The sequence below is a fragment of the Otolemur garnettii genome, unplaced genomic scaffold, assembly GCF_000181295.1.
Source record: "Otolemur garnettii isolate 467f Iridium unplaced genomic scaffold, OtoGar3 scaffold00016, whole genome shotgun sequence".
NCBI lineage: Eukaryota > Metazoa > Chordata > Mammalia > Primates > Galagidae > Otolemur > Otolemur garnettii.
This window is the reverse complement of record NW_003852411.1, coordinates 23,013,188-23,029,675: the sequence shown is the minus strand read 5'-3', so window position 1 is coordinate 23,029,675 and position 16,488 is coordinate 23,013,188. Positions and strand designations below refer to the sequence as shown.

Genomic DNA, 16,488 nt, shown 5'->3' with positions numbered 1-16,488 from the left:
AAAAAAAAAAAGATAATAACTTTATATTGTTTAAGTGCCTGAGTGAGTTTATGGTAATTTGTTATGGCATCAATAGAAAACTACAGAAAGAAAAAAGAAGAAAAATACCTCACTCAATTTTTAAAGAGACAAGAAAAATAGAAAAGCAGAAAGAACAGTAAAATAGTAGACATATGTACAATAATACCAATAATTACAGCATATGTAAGTATGTAAACCTCACCAGTGAAAATCTAGAGGTTTTCAGACTGAAATTTTTTAAAAGAACTATTGTTGTTTATGAGACACATACATATCTAAAGCATAAAAAGGCAAGGCAAAAAGAGATGGCAGGAGACATTAATTACTCCAAATAGATAATCAATCAAACCCTTCTTAGGGAAAGATGGCTCTGAAAGGAGCTGAAAAAGGAAATTCAACTCGCATCTGTTAAGTAACCAAGAACCATCTGAGTGAGAATTACAAACTGGAAAGGCAGAATTTGATTTTTGTTTATAGAAAAAAGAACCTTAATTTCTCCCTGGGAATTTAATAATAGGAAGGTACTTTCCAATGCGTAAATTGGGGCACATTTATGCTGTCATTGAGGGCATCATATAATTGATAGTAAGCCATTTTGGACAATGAGACCACAGATAAGTAAAGATGAGAAAATGACAGAGGGGTAAGTACTTTAGCAAAGCCTTGGCAACTGAACCAAGGTCTTCCTCTAATGTGTTAAGGTACCAAAATTTAAACTGGTTACCATTGGTCCCAGGACAATACACAAAGTAACAGTAACAATTGGTATTGAGGAGGTGGTTTGTTTTCCAAAGATGAGAGCAAGAGCAAACTAATATTTTGCTGGTCTCCTCCCCTGAGAAGCAGACTTAGTCTACTTAGCTTGTCAGGCTAGCTGGCCTAAAGGTATAAAACACAGAGAGAGAACAACCAGGAATGTGTACCCTTGCTCCTCAGGAGTAAAGTGACTTCTACTCCAATCCTAGGAGAGGGCGCCCCTTCTCCATTCCCTCCATTTGCTCCTCAACATCTGGCCACATTTAAGAGTTATTGGTCATATAGGCCCTGCCTCTTTTCTCAGACTGCAGGCCCTCAAGAGGGCACAGGTTACTATTTTCCTGCTTCCACATGTGAAGCACATCTGGGTCAGAGTCCAGCACCCACACAGAAGCCTGTGTCTCTAGTGCTCTTTTTCCCTCTGTTCCATGGGCTAGGACACAGGCAGAGAACCCTGGCAAGTGTGCTCTCCAGGCTCGCTCTACAGAGCCATCTGTCCCCAAGTTCCAGATCAGCAAAAGTGGGAAGGTAAGGGGTGGAATGAAAGAAGTAGGAATAGGAAGAAACATAGCTTTTACCAGAGCCTAAGGAAAATTAACACTTTGGCCAGCATCCTGTGAAGGGAGCGCTTATATGCTGATGTTGGGATTGCGAATTATTAAACAGTACAACCTCTATGGAAAACAATATGAAAATTCCTCAAAGAACTAAAAATAGACCTATCATTCAATCCAGTAATTTTACTACTGGGTATTTACCCACAGGAAAATAAATCATTTTACAAAAAGACACCAGCACGCAAATGTTTATTGTACTACAATTCACAATTGTGAAGATGTGGAATCAACCCAAGTGCCCATCGATTTATGCGTAGATTGACAAAATGAGGTATATGTATACCAGGGAATACTACTCAGTCATAAAAAAGAATGAACTAATGTCTTTTGAAACAATTTGGATGGAACTGGAGACCATTTTCCTAAGTATCCAAAGAATGGAAAAACAGATACTACATGTACTTGCTATTATATTGGCAATACCTGCTGAGCACACATGTATACAGAGGGAAGTAAAACTCACTGGAAATCAAGCAGAGGGGAGAGGAGTGGGGAGGATGCGTAAAAACCCACCTAAGGGGTACAACGAAGATTATCTGGGTAATGGGCACACTTATAGCCCTGCTTCAAGCAGTGCAAAACCAATCCATGGAACTAAAAACATTTGTACCCTGTAATATTTTGAAATTAAAATGAATACAAGAAAAAAATAAAGAAAAGGAAACACCAATGTTCTCACCTTAAAAAGAATGTAGGAGGATAGAAACACGGTATAAACTAAAAAAAGAAAAATAACAAACTTTATTTTAATCCACATCTGGGTCCCGTGTCAGTTCTCTCCACCAGTTTAACAATTTGGAAAGGAGAATGGAGACTAGTTGAGCTTAAGAGATGACTAGAAGCTAGCTTAAGGTACATGAGATATGAAGGATAGAGAAATAAGAGAGATTTTTGAAAGAAGTAAATTGCTAAGATTAGGTTTCCATCTGGATGTAGGAATACACAAAAAATGAACTTGGGGAGAGCTTCCAATTTTCGAAGTCTATGATTAGGTGAACGTGGTGCTGGTAAATACAAAGCAACAGGTTTTCAATGAAAGTAAATTAATCCAACTTTAGATTTGTTATTTTTAAGTGCCTGTGAGGAATCCAGGTGGGAAAGCTCAGATTAAAGCTGAACATATGGTTTTGCAGTGGACTGATGATATAAATTTGGAAAGAGACATATAGTTGGAAGTCAAGGGAGTATACAGAATCCTCTGGGAGAGTGAACAGAATGAGAAAAAAGGACCACATGCCAGACTCTGGGGAACACTAAAGTCAAAATGCTTCTGAGAACAAATAGCCAGAGAGATAGAGACAAAACCTGGGGGTGCAGTGCCAAAGCAACCCGGGGAGGAGAAAAGAAAAGTCCCTGAAGTATTCTAAACTTCATTTATTCCAGTTGGCATTTATTAATTGTAATGTCTTTTAAATCATTTGTAACTTATATCCCAATATTACAATCCTGCTTAAGCATATAATACCTGAACCCTGTTTTAAAATCATAGTCAAGATTTTATAATATTTTTCTCTCAATAAAATTTCTTTCAATAGATGTCTGCTGACATTCCAAATTTTCAAACATAAAAAATGTAAATAGTTCATATGAATCAAATTCTAATCTCAGAAACTGTATGTTCATCCATAACTATATACATCTAAAAAATAATGTATGGGGCAGCACCTGTGGCTCAAAGGAGTAGGGCGCTGGCCCCATATACCAGAGGTGGTGGGTTCAAACCCAGCCCTGGCCAAAAACTGCAAACAAATAAAAATAAAGTATGATTTCACTACTTAAAGAAAAAAAAAAACTTATGAATAAGTTATGTTTGGGCTAAACAAACAGTTGAATTTATTGGGCTATATTAAAAAATCAAAAGATGATTTAGGCCAATTCCCCTGCCTCCAGGAAGAAGTATTCGTAAACTCTTTCTAAGCACAAGTCTCAACTAAAATACAGTGGACAGAAGAGAGGATAGAAGTGTGACTCAAAGTCAGACTTCTACAGTCAATGGGAATTGGAATGTTGAGGCCAACTTGTGAGCTAAACTAAATTACATTATCTAGATAACTACCTCCCAATTAGTTGATAGGCTCCCTGGGGATCAAGTTTACCAGTTCCCCTGAATACAGGCTTTACTCCAGAAAGGACTATGTAGTTAGTTCATAAATTCTCTTTGACACTATACAAAACTGAGAAATAGACTAAATTACAACTAAGTATATTACACAGAGTTGTTTCTATGGGACCCTGATAAATATACACATATATTTCCATATGCTTACCTTTTGGCATTTAAATAAAATAATATATCTTCGAAAACTGTTTGATTCAAAGGAAGTTTATTCAAATCATCTAAAGGGTTGCTAGATTTACTAACCCATATGCAGTTAGGAAATAATCAAAGAGAAAATATTGAAACAATGTATGACAGCAAAATAGATAACACTGCATGTATTTTTAGGAACAATATTAATAAAGCCCCAATATTTCAAATTTGTCCTCATATTATAATAGAATTCTTCTTCTCTTTCTGTTTCAAAATCAGTCCCATTCAGTAGCTTTTGCCAGAATAATTAATGAGAAGTTTAGTAGGAAGAGAATAGATTTTAGAGGAAAACACAACAGGATTTGCTCGTTTCCTTTCACTTTTCTAGTTGTACGACTATGACCAAGTTACTTACCCATCCGATAAAATAGATTTAGCAACATTTGCTTCAGATAAGTCAGAGCAACAACATTTAAATTATAATTGTCACTGCTGTTACTTTATTTTGATTGAGTCAGACTATTAACTTTGACTTCCTAATTCATTTACTTTGATAGTTTACGTGAAATTTGAAGTGATCTTGTACCGAAGTCTATGTAAATGCCTATCGTGACAACTGGCACACAGCATGTGCTCCGTAAATGAAAGCTATATATCTACATTTTTTATTATATATTTATAAATGATAATAAATATATTAACATATTTATTAATCATAAGTAAAAAGAAGTATGGTTGGCGTTACCTTAATCCCATACACTTTTACCATAAGATTTCATAACAATAAAATATTTCTATTTATTTGACATCCTAATTTTTTTTCCTATTTCACAGTTATCCTGGGAATCTTTATCCTTCCTTTTTTATGAGGCATTCACTACCATTCTCAGCCATCACCACCTGTGTACTAATGCCACACTGAGCACCAAATCACCTCAAGAATTATAAAAGGCTTCTAAAGAAAGGCTAGAGAAGGCACAGAGAGGGATGTCATAATCCTATGGAGGTGATTCAGATGTTAGGCAAAGAGCTAGTTATTTGGGTAGTAGACCTCAAAAAATAGTTGTACTGATAGTGTTTGTAGATTTTCATACATACAGCTTTTATACATATGTATCTTATACATAGCCACCAATGATCCCTCTTTGTAATTACAGCAACAGTTCCTCTATACATGCAAAATATTTCCTACAACCACACGAAACGTAAGCCACAGAAATTAGAGCCAAGAACGATGACAAAGGAATTAAAATTTAATTTCAAATATAGTTAATCCTCAGAAAGATGAACGTCATAAAGGCAGAGATTGAAAATAAAACGTCATTTTGATAATACTAAAAATTGATGTTCAGATCAAAAGTCTTTGTTTTCTATAGAATAATTTTCTGCTGCATCCTCAACTTGTTTTCTCTTTTATTTTTTAAATTGAAACAGAGGAAAAGAAAAAGTCAGAATGACAAATGTAGCTCTGACCAATACAAGAAGAGAGGCACACAGGGAGGGCACCAAGCTGTACTTCTCTACTTCACAGGAAGAGCCACTAGCGATGGGAGGGAGAGAAGAAAGCAGGAATGCCAGCCAGGGGGAAGCTCCTCCTCCAGACATTTTCACTGATGTAAACTCATTCATTCATTCCTTTAAAAAATTTTGTTGGCCACACCCTGTTAATAATTTACTACTGGAGGTATCACTATAGTAGTTTTTAGGGATACAGTTATGAACAAGATAGATAAGTTTCTTTTTTTTTTTTTTTAACAACACTCACAATGTCTTTCTGCAACTGATCAGTCAACATTTATTGGACATAGATGTCTATGACTAATGCTCAAGAGTAGACAACATTAGTTACAAACAATCTAGACAAAAACTTCCTTGCCAACTAGATCGAAGGTTCTTCCTCATTGAAGAATAGGGAGGACATGGGAAAAGGGAAGAGTAGATAATAAATTTTAAATTGTATTCATTAATTCATTCAGCTAATACAGACTAGGTGCTTGCAGTGTGGGAAGAGATGAACTAAGGGTCACAGGAAATATAAATGAATTAAGACAGAATGAGGACATGTACAATTATGATATTTCAATTAAAAAATTGGGGAGAAAAGAGACAGAATGAGAACAATCATTCTCCAAGTACTCTCTGTCTACTCTCCTATGGTTAAATTTTTTCATTCTTATTCAGACTGCCTTCAGGCCCAAAGTCAAATGAAAAAAAGATTATGTAATTGGTCTCTTACTTTTCTTTCCGACTGCCCAGTTGACGAGCTGTATATTGATCCCCATAGTCAACCAACACCAGTTGTCGAGAAAAGACATTCACTTTGTTGCCTATATATAAATCTTCCAAGTGCAAGTTATCATATTTGGTCCTCTTTAAAAAGGTACGATGATTCTTTACATCATGCTAGAACCAAAAACAATATAATCAATAAAAAGTAATCAATAAGGAATAGTCGTCTGATTATAAGGTAGAAGTAGTCCTTAATTCTATCTTACCAGAGATAGATTACATTACAGTCCTTTTTTTCTACAAATACAAACAATAATTTTTTATATTACTTAATCTAATCTGTTTCTTAATCTAATCCAATTAAACAAATCTAACATAAAACTTCTTATTAGAAATGTAATATTTAAATCCTGAATATAAAGATTTTTTGTTGCCAAATTGTTTCAGCAAATTAGTGCCTATGCAATCCCAAAGAGTGTCATACGCCCAAATTTCTGCTTTCTTGTGTATACAAAATCCCAACAACAAATAGATCTATTTGTTAAAAGTGTTGCCAATGAAAGAACACAAATAAATAAGATTCTTTCAGTATAATCCTCTTCAATTTGACTTCTTGCAGTAATAATGGTGATGTACAGGTATATCTGTATACAGATATACAATTTGCACATGAACTTTATGGCCACCCTATTTATGAACATAATCTTTATCTATAAAAATTGATCAATCATTGCTTAATCTAAAATATGAAAAATCCCACTTCAGTTTTCTCACCTCCCAAATTTGCCTATTTTTGACATTAAAAATAAAGGCACAAAAAGGGCACAAAGTAATCTTCTTAGATTAGAATTATAATGAATAACAAAAAAGCATTCATATATATATAAATGTATTCTAGAAAGTAATTATATAAAAGGCAATCCTATTCTGCTCCCAACTCCTAATCACCCCCTTTGCTAACATTCAGGAAAAGCAAGATTTATTTACCATTTCAACAGATCCATCTCCTGGGTAATATAAAAGTTCATAACGTCGAAGAAGTGAAGCATTTGGATCATACCATTCTGCAATGAAAACAAATCTTTCACTATGATTCTGCAAAGAAAGACAAAAAAATTTTAACTCTAACACATAAAGAATAAGGACTCTTACATAAGTCATACAGAATGAAAGCAAGAATTACCAAACCTTTGCAAAAAACAAATTTGCTACTATCCATTGTATTGATTTTTCTGCTTTTCAACAAAATATTTTCAACACAACCTCAGAAATACTTCTTTTTAATTTCTCATTAAATAACCTTAGATATCTTAAAGGTTTATGAATTATTTAATATATCATAGCTAGCCAATCTCCTGAGTAAATTAACATTTTTTAAGAACCTGAGCTCCTGGTCTGACTACTGTTAACAATTCAAAGTCCTTCTGAAAGTTTACATACAAAGAGATTATCAATAAATTAATATGAAAAACAATTCTGAAAGAATAGTTCCCAATGATGTGAAGTTTTAACTTTCCTAAATTTAAGAATCCCGCAGAATACTGTTGTCATTAAAATTAATAGCAAACATCCTCTCTCCTTAGTAATTTTATATCATAGTATCTTTTCATAGACCTAGTAGGAAAATGTCAGTCTAGGTAGGATCTCTGAGAAACAAATTCCAAGACAGGGTTGAACATGGAAGAATTTCAGGAAGAGAAATTGCTATAACCAAAAGTGAGGAGGGAGCAGAGGAAGATGGAGACAGCTGGTGGACCACAGTGCAGATCAGGCCTGAGTGGAAGAGAGAGGGAGGGAAGGTTAGCTGGACTCATCCTGGATTGCTACACCACCTAAGGATGGTACAGCAAGCCCATCAGGCAGTGCTAGAGCCAGGTAGCCAGCAAAGGAGCACTAGGACGCCCAAGGACAGGCAGGGCAGATTTAGAATCCTTGCTCCTCTCAGGTACAGCCCTTGGCAAGTCCTAAGCACTAAAGAAAGCAACAGCGGATTTCAGAGCACAGTAGCTGGGAACCTTGGTCATTTAACCTTCCTATAGTGGGAGGTCTCTAAGGTACATTTTTATGGGTACAACACATAATAAAATGAAGGAAAAAAGTCAAATGTTGGCCCTTGACTAACCAATAGGATTTCTATTACTAACATAATATATGTAGTAAAACTACCCCAGCTGGAAAGGTCTTTCATTACAATAAGCAAATGAAGATATAAGGAAGAGAATGTACTTTTTTTGTTAATTCTGGATTTGTCACCTGATACTCTGGTTAAGGCATATTTGGGGGTTCTTTTTTCTGTTAATAACTGATTTATAGGTTCGGCGCCAGCCACATACACCTAGGCTGGTGGGTTCAAACCAGCCCAGGCCAGATAAAAAAAAAAACAACTATAACAAAAAATAGCCGGGTGTTGTGGCGGGAGCCTAAGGCAAGAGAATCGCTTAAGCCCAATAGTTTGAGGTTGCTGTGAGCACTCTACCCAGGGTGACATGGTGAGACTGTCTCAAAAAAAAATTTGATTTTAGATAGTATGGTAGAAGTTGGATGTCTAGTCCTGTTTATGAGTTTATTCATAAATTATAACATAGGTGAATAATTTTTTTTTGAGACAGAGTCTCACTTTGTCACCCTCTGTAGAGTATGACATCATAGCTCACAGCAACCTCAAACTCTTGGGCCCACAAGATTCTCTTGCCTCAGCCTCCCTAGTGGCTGGGACTACAGGTGCCCGCCACAATGCCCAGCTATTTTTGTTGTTGTTGTTATTGTTGTTTGTTTGTTTAGCAGGCCCTGGCCGGGTTCAAACCCAGCATCCCTGGTGTACATGACCAGCGTCCTAACCACTGAGCTACAGATGTCAAGCAGATGAATAATTTTTAATACACTGTTTTATTTATCTCATAGTTATCCAAAAAGAGACACTTAAACGATGCTTCTTAGTCAAGAGAAAGTATGTGTAAAATAAGAGACATACTATGACATTTGTGAAAGCCTTTCTTTATACTGTTTTTCATATTGATTATAACAATACAGCTCTTTTGAATTTAGATTTCACTGTGCATTCTACTACTGTACTTCCCTGTTAGTAAAAGGATTAAATATCAGTAATTTTAAACAAAATTTTGTACTATCTATAATAAAAATTTGTTGAAATACATAACTGAAATATTGCCTTCACTAAAATAAATATAATTATAAAATGGAAGAACTGATATCTCTAAGGCAAATGAAAAACCAATGAAACTTGGTACTTTCATTTATCCACATGACTTAACCACCAAACTTGCTAATCACACCCTTTAATTCTGAATAAAGCCGCAGAACGTTGCATAATATGCTATTCAAAAAAACAGTTTTAATACAAAGAAAATAAACTTAGGAACTACTGCTTTTGTATAATAAAGGGGTTTACAACAATACAAAGAAACTTTCCAAGAACAACTAGCAAAGTAAGATATTGAAGACACTGGAGACCTTCTAAGGCAGCCAGGATATGCGGATCCAAGGTGCAGAAAGACAGGAAGCCCACGGAGGTGAGCCCAACAATCTGTGTTGCTTTACTCCCAAGGACATGTGATAAGAATTAAGTGGCGAGAGATTGAGAAGCCAAGGCGCAGGCAGAGAAAGCCTGTCAAGGGGTAGAGAAGACAGCAAAAAAGTGAGCTCAAGCCTGTGCTTGCCCAGTGAAGCTTTTGGAAACTAAGTCTCAAGCTGGGACTGTTTCCTCAAGAGAAAAGATTTAGTACTCCAAGTACAAATTGAGTTCAAACTTGATTTAAATTTTACTTCTCTTTTACTGCTCCAGCAAAAACTGTGGTGATTTCCTAGAGCTAAGAGGAATATCTAGGATATAACAATGGTGCATCTGGACTTGTCACAAAACATCCCAACCAGGTTGGAGCCAGGGCCTCATTCTGCCACCCGGGCTGGAGTGCAGTGGTGTGATCATAGCTCACTGTAATCTCAAAGTCCTAAGCTCAAGCCATCCTCTATCCTTGGCCTCCAGAAGAGCTGGGATTAGGAAGGTCTTTGAAATACCTGCCTGAAACACATGCATGCACGCGCACACACACACACACATACACACACCTCCCAGCCCAAAGTGGCCTTCAAAATTTTAAGTTTTATTTTATAATTTTGTTAAGCCAAGTCTAGAAAAGAACTTAATTCCTCTTTTCTACTTTCAAATGATATCAAAGTTGGATACCATTTTATTTGACTCCTTCATTTTATGGATAAAGAAAATGATTTCCAGAGCATATAAATGACTAGCATAAAATCACAGAGCCAGTGATCTTCCCAAATCATCAGGCTTCCAAGATCAACTCGAATAGGATAAACTACCACTTTAGTAGCTCACAGGGAAGGGATACTTGGAGGCCACCACAGTTATGATCAGAATGTCACTGCCCAATGATTACATGGAAAATCAACTCAAATAAGATAAACTACCACTTTAGTAGCACACAGCATACTTTGGCCACTGATGTTATGATAAGAATGTCACTGCCCAATGATTACATGGAAAATCATTCATTCCCTCTTCATTGAAGATTTCTGTTTCTATCGAAAATACTTTGAAGTTCTTTATGAAGAACATTTAAAGATTACATTGCATAAAAAGATAATGTTTCTTAAAGAAGCTGAATAATGTTTCCTCTTTTGAACATTTTAAATATAATTTATACATAATAAAACAGCTGATCCTTAACCACACTTTGTACCAAAAGTCTTAAACTCTCAAAGGACAATATAGTCTTATTATACCCCACAGTCTTAAAGTGGCTCAAACTAGACAATGTAATGTTATATCTAGAAGTCTTAAAGTCTCTAAGTGCGTGGGAGGGTGTGTGTATGTGTGTACGTGTGCACATTGAGAGAAAGAGTACCTTCCTAGAGCATCAGTCTGACTTAATGGTAAATAATGTAAACATTTTTATATTATAATATACATGCATATATTATTGAGTAGAGTATAAAACTCATGTCAAGTATAAGACAAATAAGTGATTTTTTTTTTTTGAGACAGAGCCTCAAGCTGTCCCCCTGGGTAGAGTGCTATGGATGAAAGCTCACAGCAACCTCCAACTCCTGGGCTCAAGCAAGTCTCCTGCCTCAGCCTCCCAAGTAGCTGGGACCACAGGCACCTGTCATAACGCCGGCTATTTTTTGGTTGCAGCCATCATTGTTGCTTGGCGGGCCCGGGCTGGATTCAAACCCGCCACCTTAGGTGTATGTAGCTGGCGCCTTAGCCACTTGAGCCACAGGCGCTGAGCCCAAATAGGTGATTTTAAGGAAATGCTATTTGAAGGACAATCAATCCTTTGGCAAATTGAATTAAACAACATTTCTGTTTGCTACTGCTTAAAGAGAGGCCTAGCTCTAGGATGGATCAAGTGAAACCAAGAATTTTTTTTTTAAGAGAGAGAGTTTCACTTTGCTGCCCTCTACAGTGCCATGGCATCACAGCTCACAGCAACCTCAAACTCTTGGGCTCAAGAGATCCTCTTGCCTCAGCCTTCCAAGTAGCTGGGACTATAGGCGCCTGCCACAATGCCCAGCTATTTTTAGAGACAGGGTCTTGTTCTTCCTAAGGCTGGTCTCAAACTCCTAAGCTCAGGCAATCTACCCACCTCGGCCTCCAAGAGTGCTAGGATTACAGGGATGAGCTATCATGCCCAGCCTAAAACCAAGAATTTTTTCCATGCACATGTATATTTAAAAATAATCTACTCCGGGATGGTGCCTGTGGCTCAAAGGAGTAGGGCGCTGGCCCCATATACCAGAGGTAGTGGGTTCAAACCTAGCCCTGGCCAAAAACTGCAAAAAAAAAAAAAAAAAATTTTAAAAAATAAATAAATAGGTTCGGCGCCTGTGGCTCAAGTGGCTAAGGTATCAGCCACATACACCTAAGGTGGCAGGTTCAAATCCAGCCCAGGCCGCCAAACAACAACGATGGCTGCAACTAAAAATAGCCAGGCGTTGTGGCGGGCGCCTGTGGTCCCAGCTACTTGGGAGGTGGAGGCAGAAGACTCGCTTGAGCCCAGGAGTTGGAGGTTGCTGTGAGCTTTGATGTCACCGGCACTCTACCCAGCTTGAGGCTCTGTCTCAAAAAATAAATAAATAAATAAATAAATAAAATAAAATAAATCTATTCCCTCAGTTCAAGAGAAGTTTAACTAAGCTCATGCCACCAAGTGTAACTTTACCTTGGACTCATACACATCAATATTTCTGATTAGAGCCATTCCATTTCTAATAACACCATGACAATCAACCAACAAATACCAATTGGCCTGGTACTACCAGTATTGCTGAGTGCAAAGAATGTGCCACACCAACAAATCTGCTGCTAATTCTCTCTCTGCTATTATTTGCTGGTAGCCTACAGCAAGCCACATGTCCCTGAAATACATTGCTTAAAGAGAAGACCCAGAAAGCTATAAAGGGCTTTCTGTGGAGGTTGGGGGTAAGATCTCAGTATGTCTAAGAGCATGGCTCTAGAATCAGATAGACCTGGGCTTTGTGATGGTGGAAAAGACAATCTCTTTTAAGCCTCAGTTTCCTCATCTATAAAATGGGAGTAGTTAACAGTTTTCTCATAAGGTGTTTATGAGGATTGAATAACTCAGTGCACATGAAGCATTTACAATTTCTGTTGCCCAAGTCTCTTGTAGCAGAGACAGTAGATTACAGGTCCACGTGTGACCCTAGAGCTGCACTGCAGACTCATCTCCTTCACTGGTCTTTTTCTGATATACAGGAAAAGCTTCTTTGGATTTGTGATGACACAGCCTCAGGTACAGCTAATCCTAGGTAAATGGTTTTTTAAAGGTCTTTGCAGAAAAAAATCATTATAAAGGAAAAAGGAATTTGTGATGGACAGAAAAATAGAAATGTGACTAAAATTGTACTTGTAAGTGAAAATAAAAACTACTGAACATTTATAGTTATTTCTGTAATAATAATTTTTTGTAAAGAATATTTAATCAGAGTATAATTCTTGTCTTTTGGGGGGTTCAGACAGTTATGGGTTTGTTTCTGACAATAAAAATACGAGTAAAAATGTTCTTTTTAAAATTTTATAACATTGCCAGGTGTGGTGGCTCATGCTCCTAGCACTCTAGGAGGCCAAGGTGGGTGGATTGCTTGAGTTCAGGAGTTTAAGATCAGCCTGAGCAAGAGTGAGACCTGGTCTCTAAAAAAATAGCTGGCATTGTGGCAGGCACCTATAATCCCAGCTACTTGGGAAGCTGAGGCAAGAGGATCACTTGAGCCCAAGAGTCTGAGGTTGCTGTGAGCTATGATGCCACAGTACCCCACCAAGGATGACAAAATAGACCCTGACTCAAAAAAAAAAAAGAAAACCAAACATTTTATAGCACTAGCTATTAAATATTAATCATTAGTTTTATAATTCAAACTTCTCAAAGGAAAGGCACCATTGGAAAAAAATCATACATTAATCAACATAAAATTACTGTTGGAAATTGTACATATAAGAACTCAAAAGCTATGCTTTGGCTTGTCAAAGGAACCAAGGATGTTATGGAAAATAATAGCAAAATATTCCTATTCATAATGTTAACATGATGTTTAAAGTCATATTAGACGTTGTACTTATCATCAACCTATATGTCCAAAATGGCGGGCATCACACTTTACCATTTAGCTACTCCAAGATACAAAACTAATTATGTGGCTAGGATTCCAGAGCCAAGCAGGAAACTTATGAAGAATAAAATCTGAAGAACCTGTCTCCAATTCCACAAAGCAAAGCAGAAATGTTTTATAATTTATTTAAAAAGAATGAATATGTACAGATGAGAAAGAATTTCAGTGCAGGGCTTCTCTGATGTCAAAAATAAAGCATCAAAAATTTTTTTTCAAGTAAATAATCTAAATCTTCATTTACTGTCTCATGGTGACATACTTGGGTACATACTTTCTACTTAAGGATTTTTTTAAGTAATTTTTTTATTCTTAACAAGTCTGGGGGAAGGCAGAAAAAATTAAAAAGCATACTCACTATCTAACCTCACATGAATTATAAATTCAGTAGAAACAAAATATTAATATGAATGAAAAATGATTCCCCCAATTCATAAGCACTGGAGTAAAGGATGTCTGTACATGTCTGCATGCCCATGTGTATGGATGTTAAGCAAAGATGACTATTTCTGAATAATACCCAATAGTACAAAATTGCCTTCACTGGTTATATTAAAAAATTACAAGGCTTCTAGAGAGGAGTTTTGATAATAAATTGCTTCAATGCAAAGGAGCTCCTTAATAAGTAAAAGTCCCTTACCCTCTTCTAGGGACCTTGTACCTGGCAAGGCCCTCAAGAGGGTATAGGAAAGTGAAGATAAGGTATCAGCTCAGCACATACTGAGGACCCACTGCTTGCATTTGTGGGTCCAACTTTTTTAGTGCTCTCTAAACTGCTACTAGTTTAATTAACCTTTAAAAGTCTTATTTCTCTCTCACTAGAGATGAAACCAAATATTGAACTAAGCAGGTAGGGAGGGAAAGGGAGTGATAAGCTAACAGTATGTCAGGTAATATATATTTTAGTTAATTCTCACAAAAAACCTGTAATGGCGGTATGCCCCTTGTTTTTACCAATGGGAACATGCAGGTTCAGAGAGGTTAAATGTCTACATATTACAGATAAACAGCTGGTCAGAGCCAGAGTTGGGATTTAAACAAAGGTCTGTCTGATTTTTTGGCCAGAAAAATCAAGGCTCATTTCCAGACACCCCAAAAGCCCTGAATCAAGGAAAAGGTAAGAATTCAGAGTTGTGGATCAGCCAAAAGAGCAATGGAGGTGGGAGACAGTGAGAAAGATAACCTAAGGTACACCTGAGCAGAAAAGGAGACAGAGGTAATAAGAAATCAGAGGAGGTTACCAACAATGGAAAATCCGTCTGGCCTTGATCCCAGGAAAAATAGCTCCAACAAAGGTCCTGAAGCCTTCTTTAAACGTCTCTGGCAGTTTCATTTAATATGTGTTGTAACAGATCAAGGAAGAGGAGTTACTCAGAGTCAACCCAAGATTACAAGGGCCTAGGGAACAAAACTTAATGACATTATTTACTAGTCCCCTAGCACATGTCTGAAACACAGCACCAGACTAGTTTCTGAAAACGTGAAGATGAAATTTTTAAATGGCTACAACTTGCATTTTTATAATTACAGAACAGAAGATTATTGTTTAAAGAGAAATACTAAGAGCCATTCATATGCAAAATAGTATTTGAGGCAAAGAGGGGCAGAACTGAATTGTTTATAAAATTGAGGAAGACTGCTGAAGCTTAGAACTAATTGATAAAAGATTCAGAGTTATTAAAATTGTACAGTACATACTATTTAGGGACAGTTAATATTATATCATTTCTTTTCCATATGTTTAAAAGACCATTATGACAGTAGCTTCAAACTTCTATTACAGAAATAACCTCTTCTCATGAACCAATGCACATATACATATAAAGGTACTAATGAAGAATTTTTCTCAGCAATAGGTACCTTTACCATGTGTTATGTTTGAAGATATTTTCTATTCTATTCTACCTTTTTAATAATACTAATAGAAATCTATTAAACTTACTTGATGATCCACAAATAAGGTCAAGAGCTTTTGAAAAATACTGCTTTACCACCCACCCCTTCCCTCTACATCCTCTCCTTCACCCTCAGATCTAACTATCCCCCCATGAAAAAAATGGAAGCAACAACCTAACAGTCACTAAAATAAATGTACCAAATTAAAGACAAACTATATGACCTGGAAGAACTCTTATCTTTAGGGATATTTTAATTCATCTGGGCTACTGACCCATCCCCTTGCTTAGGAAGTAGCTAGGTGCCTCCCATGTTTGTGTCTCTCCAAAATTCATATGTTGAAAACCTAATCACCAATGTGATAGCATTAGGAGATGGAACTTTCAGGAGGTGATTATTAGGAGAGAGAGCATTTAGGGGTCTCTGTATGAAATTAGCTCCCTTATAAATAAGACCCCAGAGAGCTGCCCTTCCCCTCTGCCATCTGAAGATGCAGCCAAAAGGTGCCATCTATGATGAAAAAAATGGGCCACATGAGTCACTGAATTTATTGGCTCTTTGATCTTAGATTTCTCAGCCTCCTGAACTGTGAAAAATAAATTTCTGTTGTTTATAAGTTATCTAATTTATGGTATTTTTATAGCAATCTGAACAGACTAAGACAATACCGCAAAAGAAAGATGAAATTGTGACTACAGTTCAATGAACAGATGAGCACATAAAGTTCTTATTCAAATATGTAAGGTTGTAAAGAAATAGCCTATGGTGCTACTGGGTCAGAACTATGTAGAACAAAGAGTCACATGGCTTAAAACTCTCTTAGATGAAGCAATCAAAGATATACTTTTTCTGAAATCACTTATCTAAAACATGATCCACTGAAAAAAACCAATATGACACTTCACTGGGACTAACCAGTTATATTTTAGCCCTGTGGTCCCCAATCCCCATGCTGTGGATCTGGTACATGCCTCTAGCCTGCTAGGAACTGGACTGCACAGCAGGAGGTGAGCAGCAGGTGAGTGAGCTAAGCTTCATCTGTATTTACAG

The 16,488-nt window shown here is 36.7% G+C and overlaps 1 protein-coding gene across 2 annotated transcripts in view; it reads right to left on the bottom strand.

Annotated features, from left to right (window-relative positions):
- Positions 1-16,488, bottom strand: part of NME7 (NME/NM23 family member 7) — a 157,125-nt gene that overhangs the window by 116,472 nt on the left and 24,165 nt on the right. Inside the window, exons 2-3 of one of the 2 annotated variants that reach the window (XM_003785720.2) lie at positions 6,862-6,969; positions 5,882-6,048 (exon numbers count right to left, since the gene is read on the bottom strand). In XM_003785720.2, the coding sequence (XP_003785768.1) occupies positions 5,882-6,048; positions 6,862-6,969 (275 nt within the window). The remainder of the gene's footprint in view (positions 1-5,881; positions 6,049-6,861; positions 6,970-16,488) is intronic. The other variant, XM_003785721.2, reaches the window with a different exon arrangement.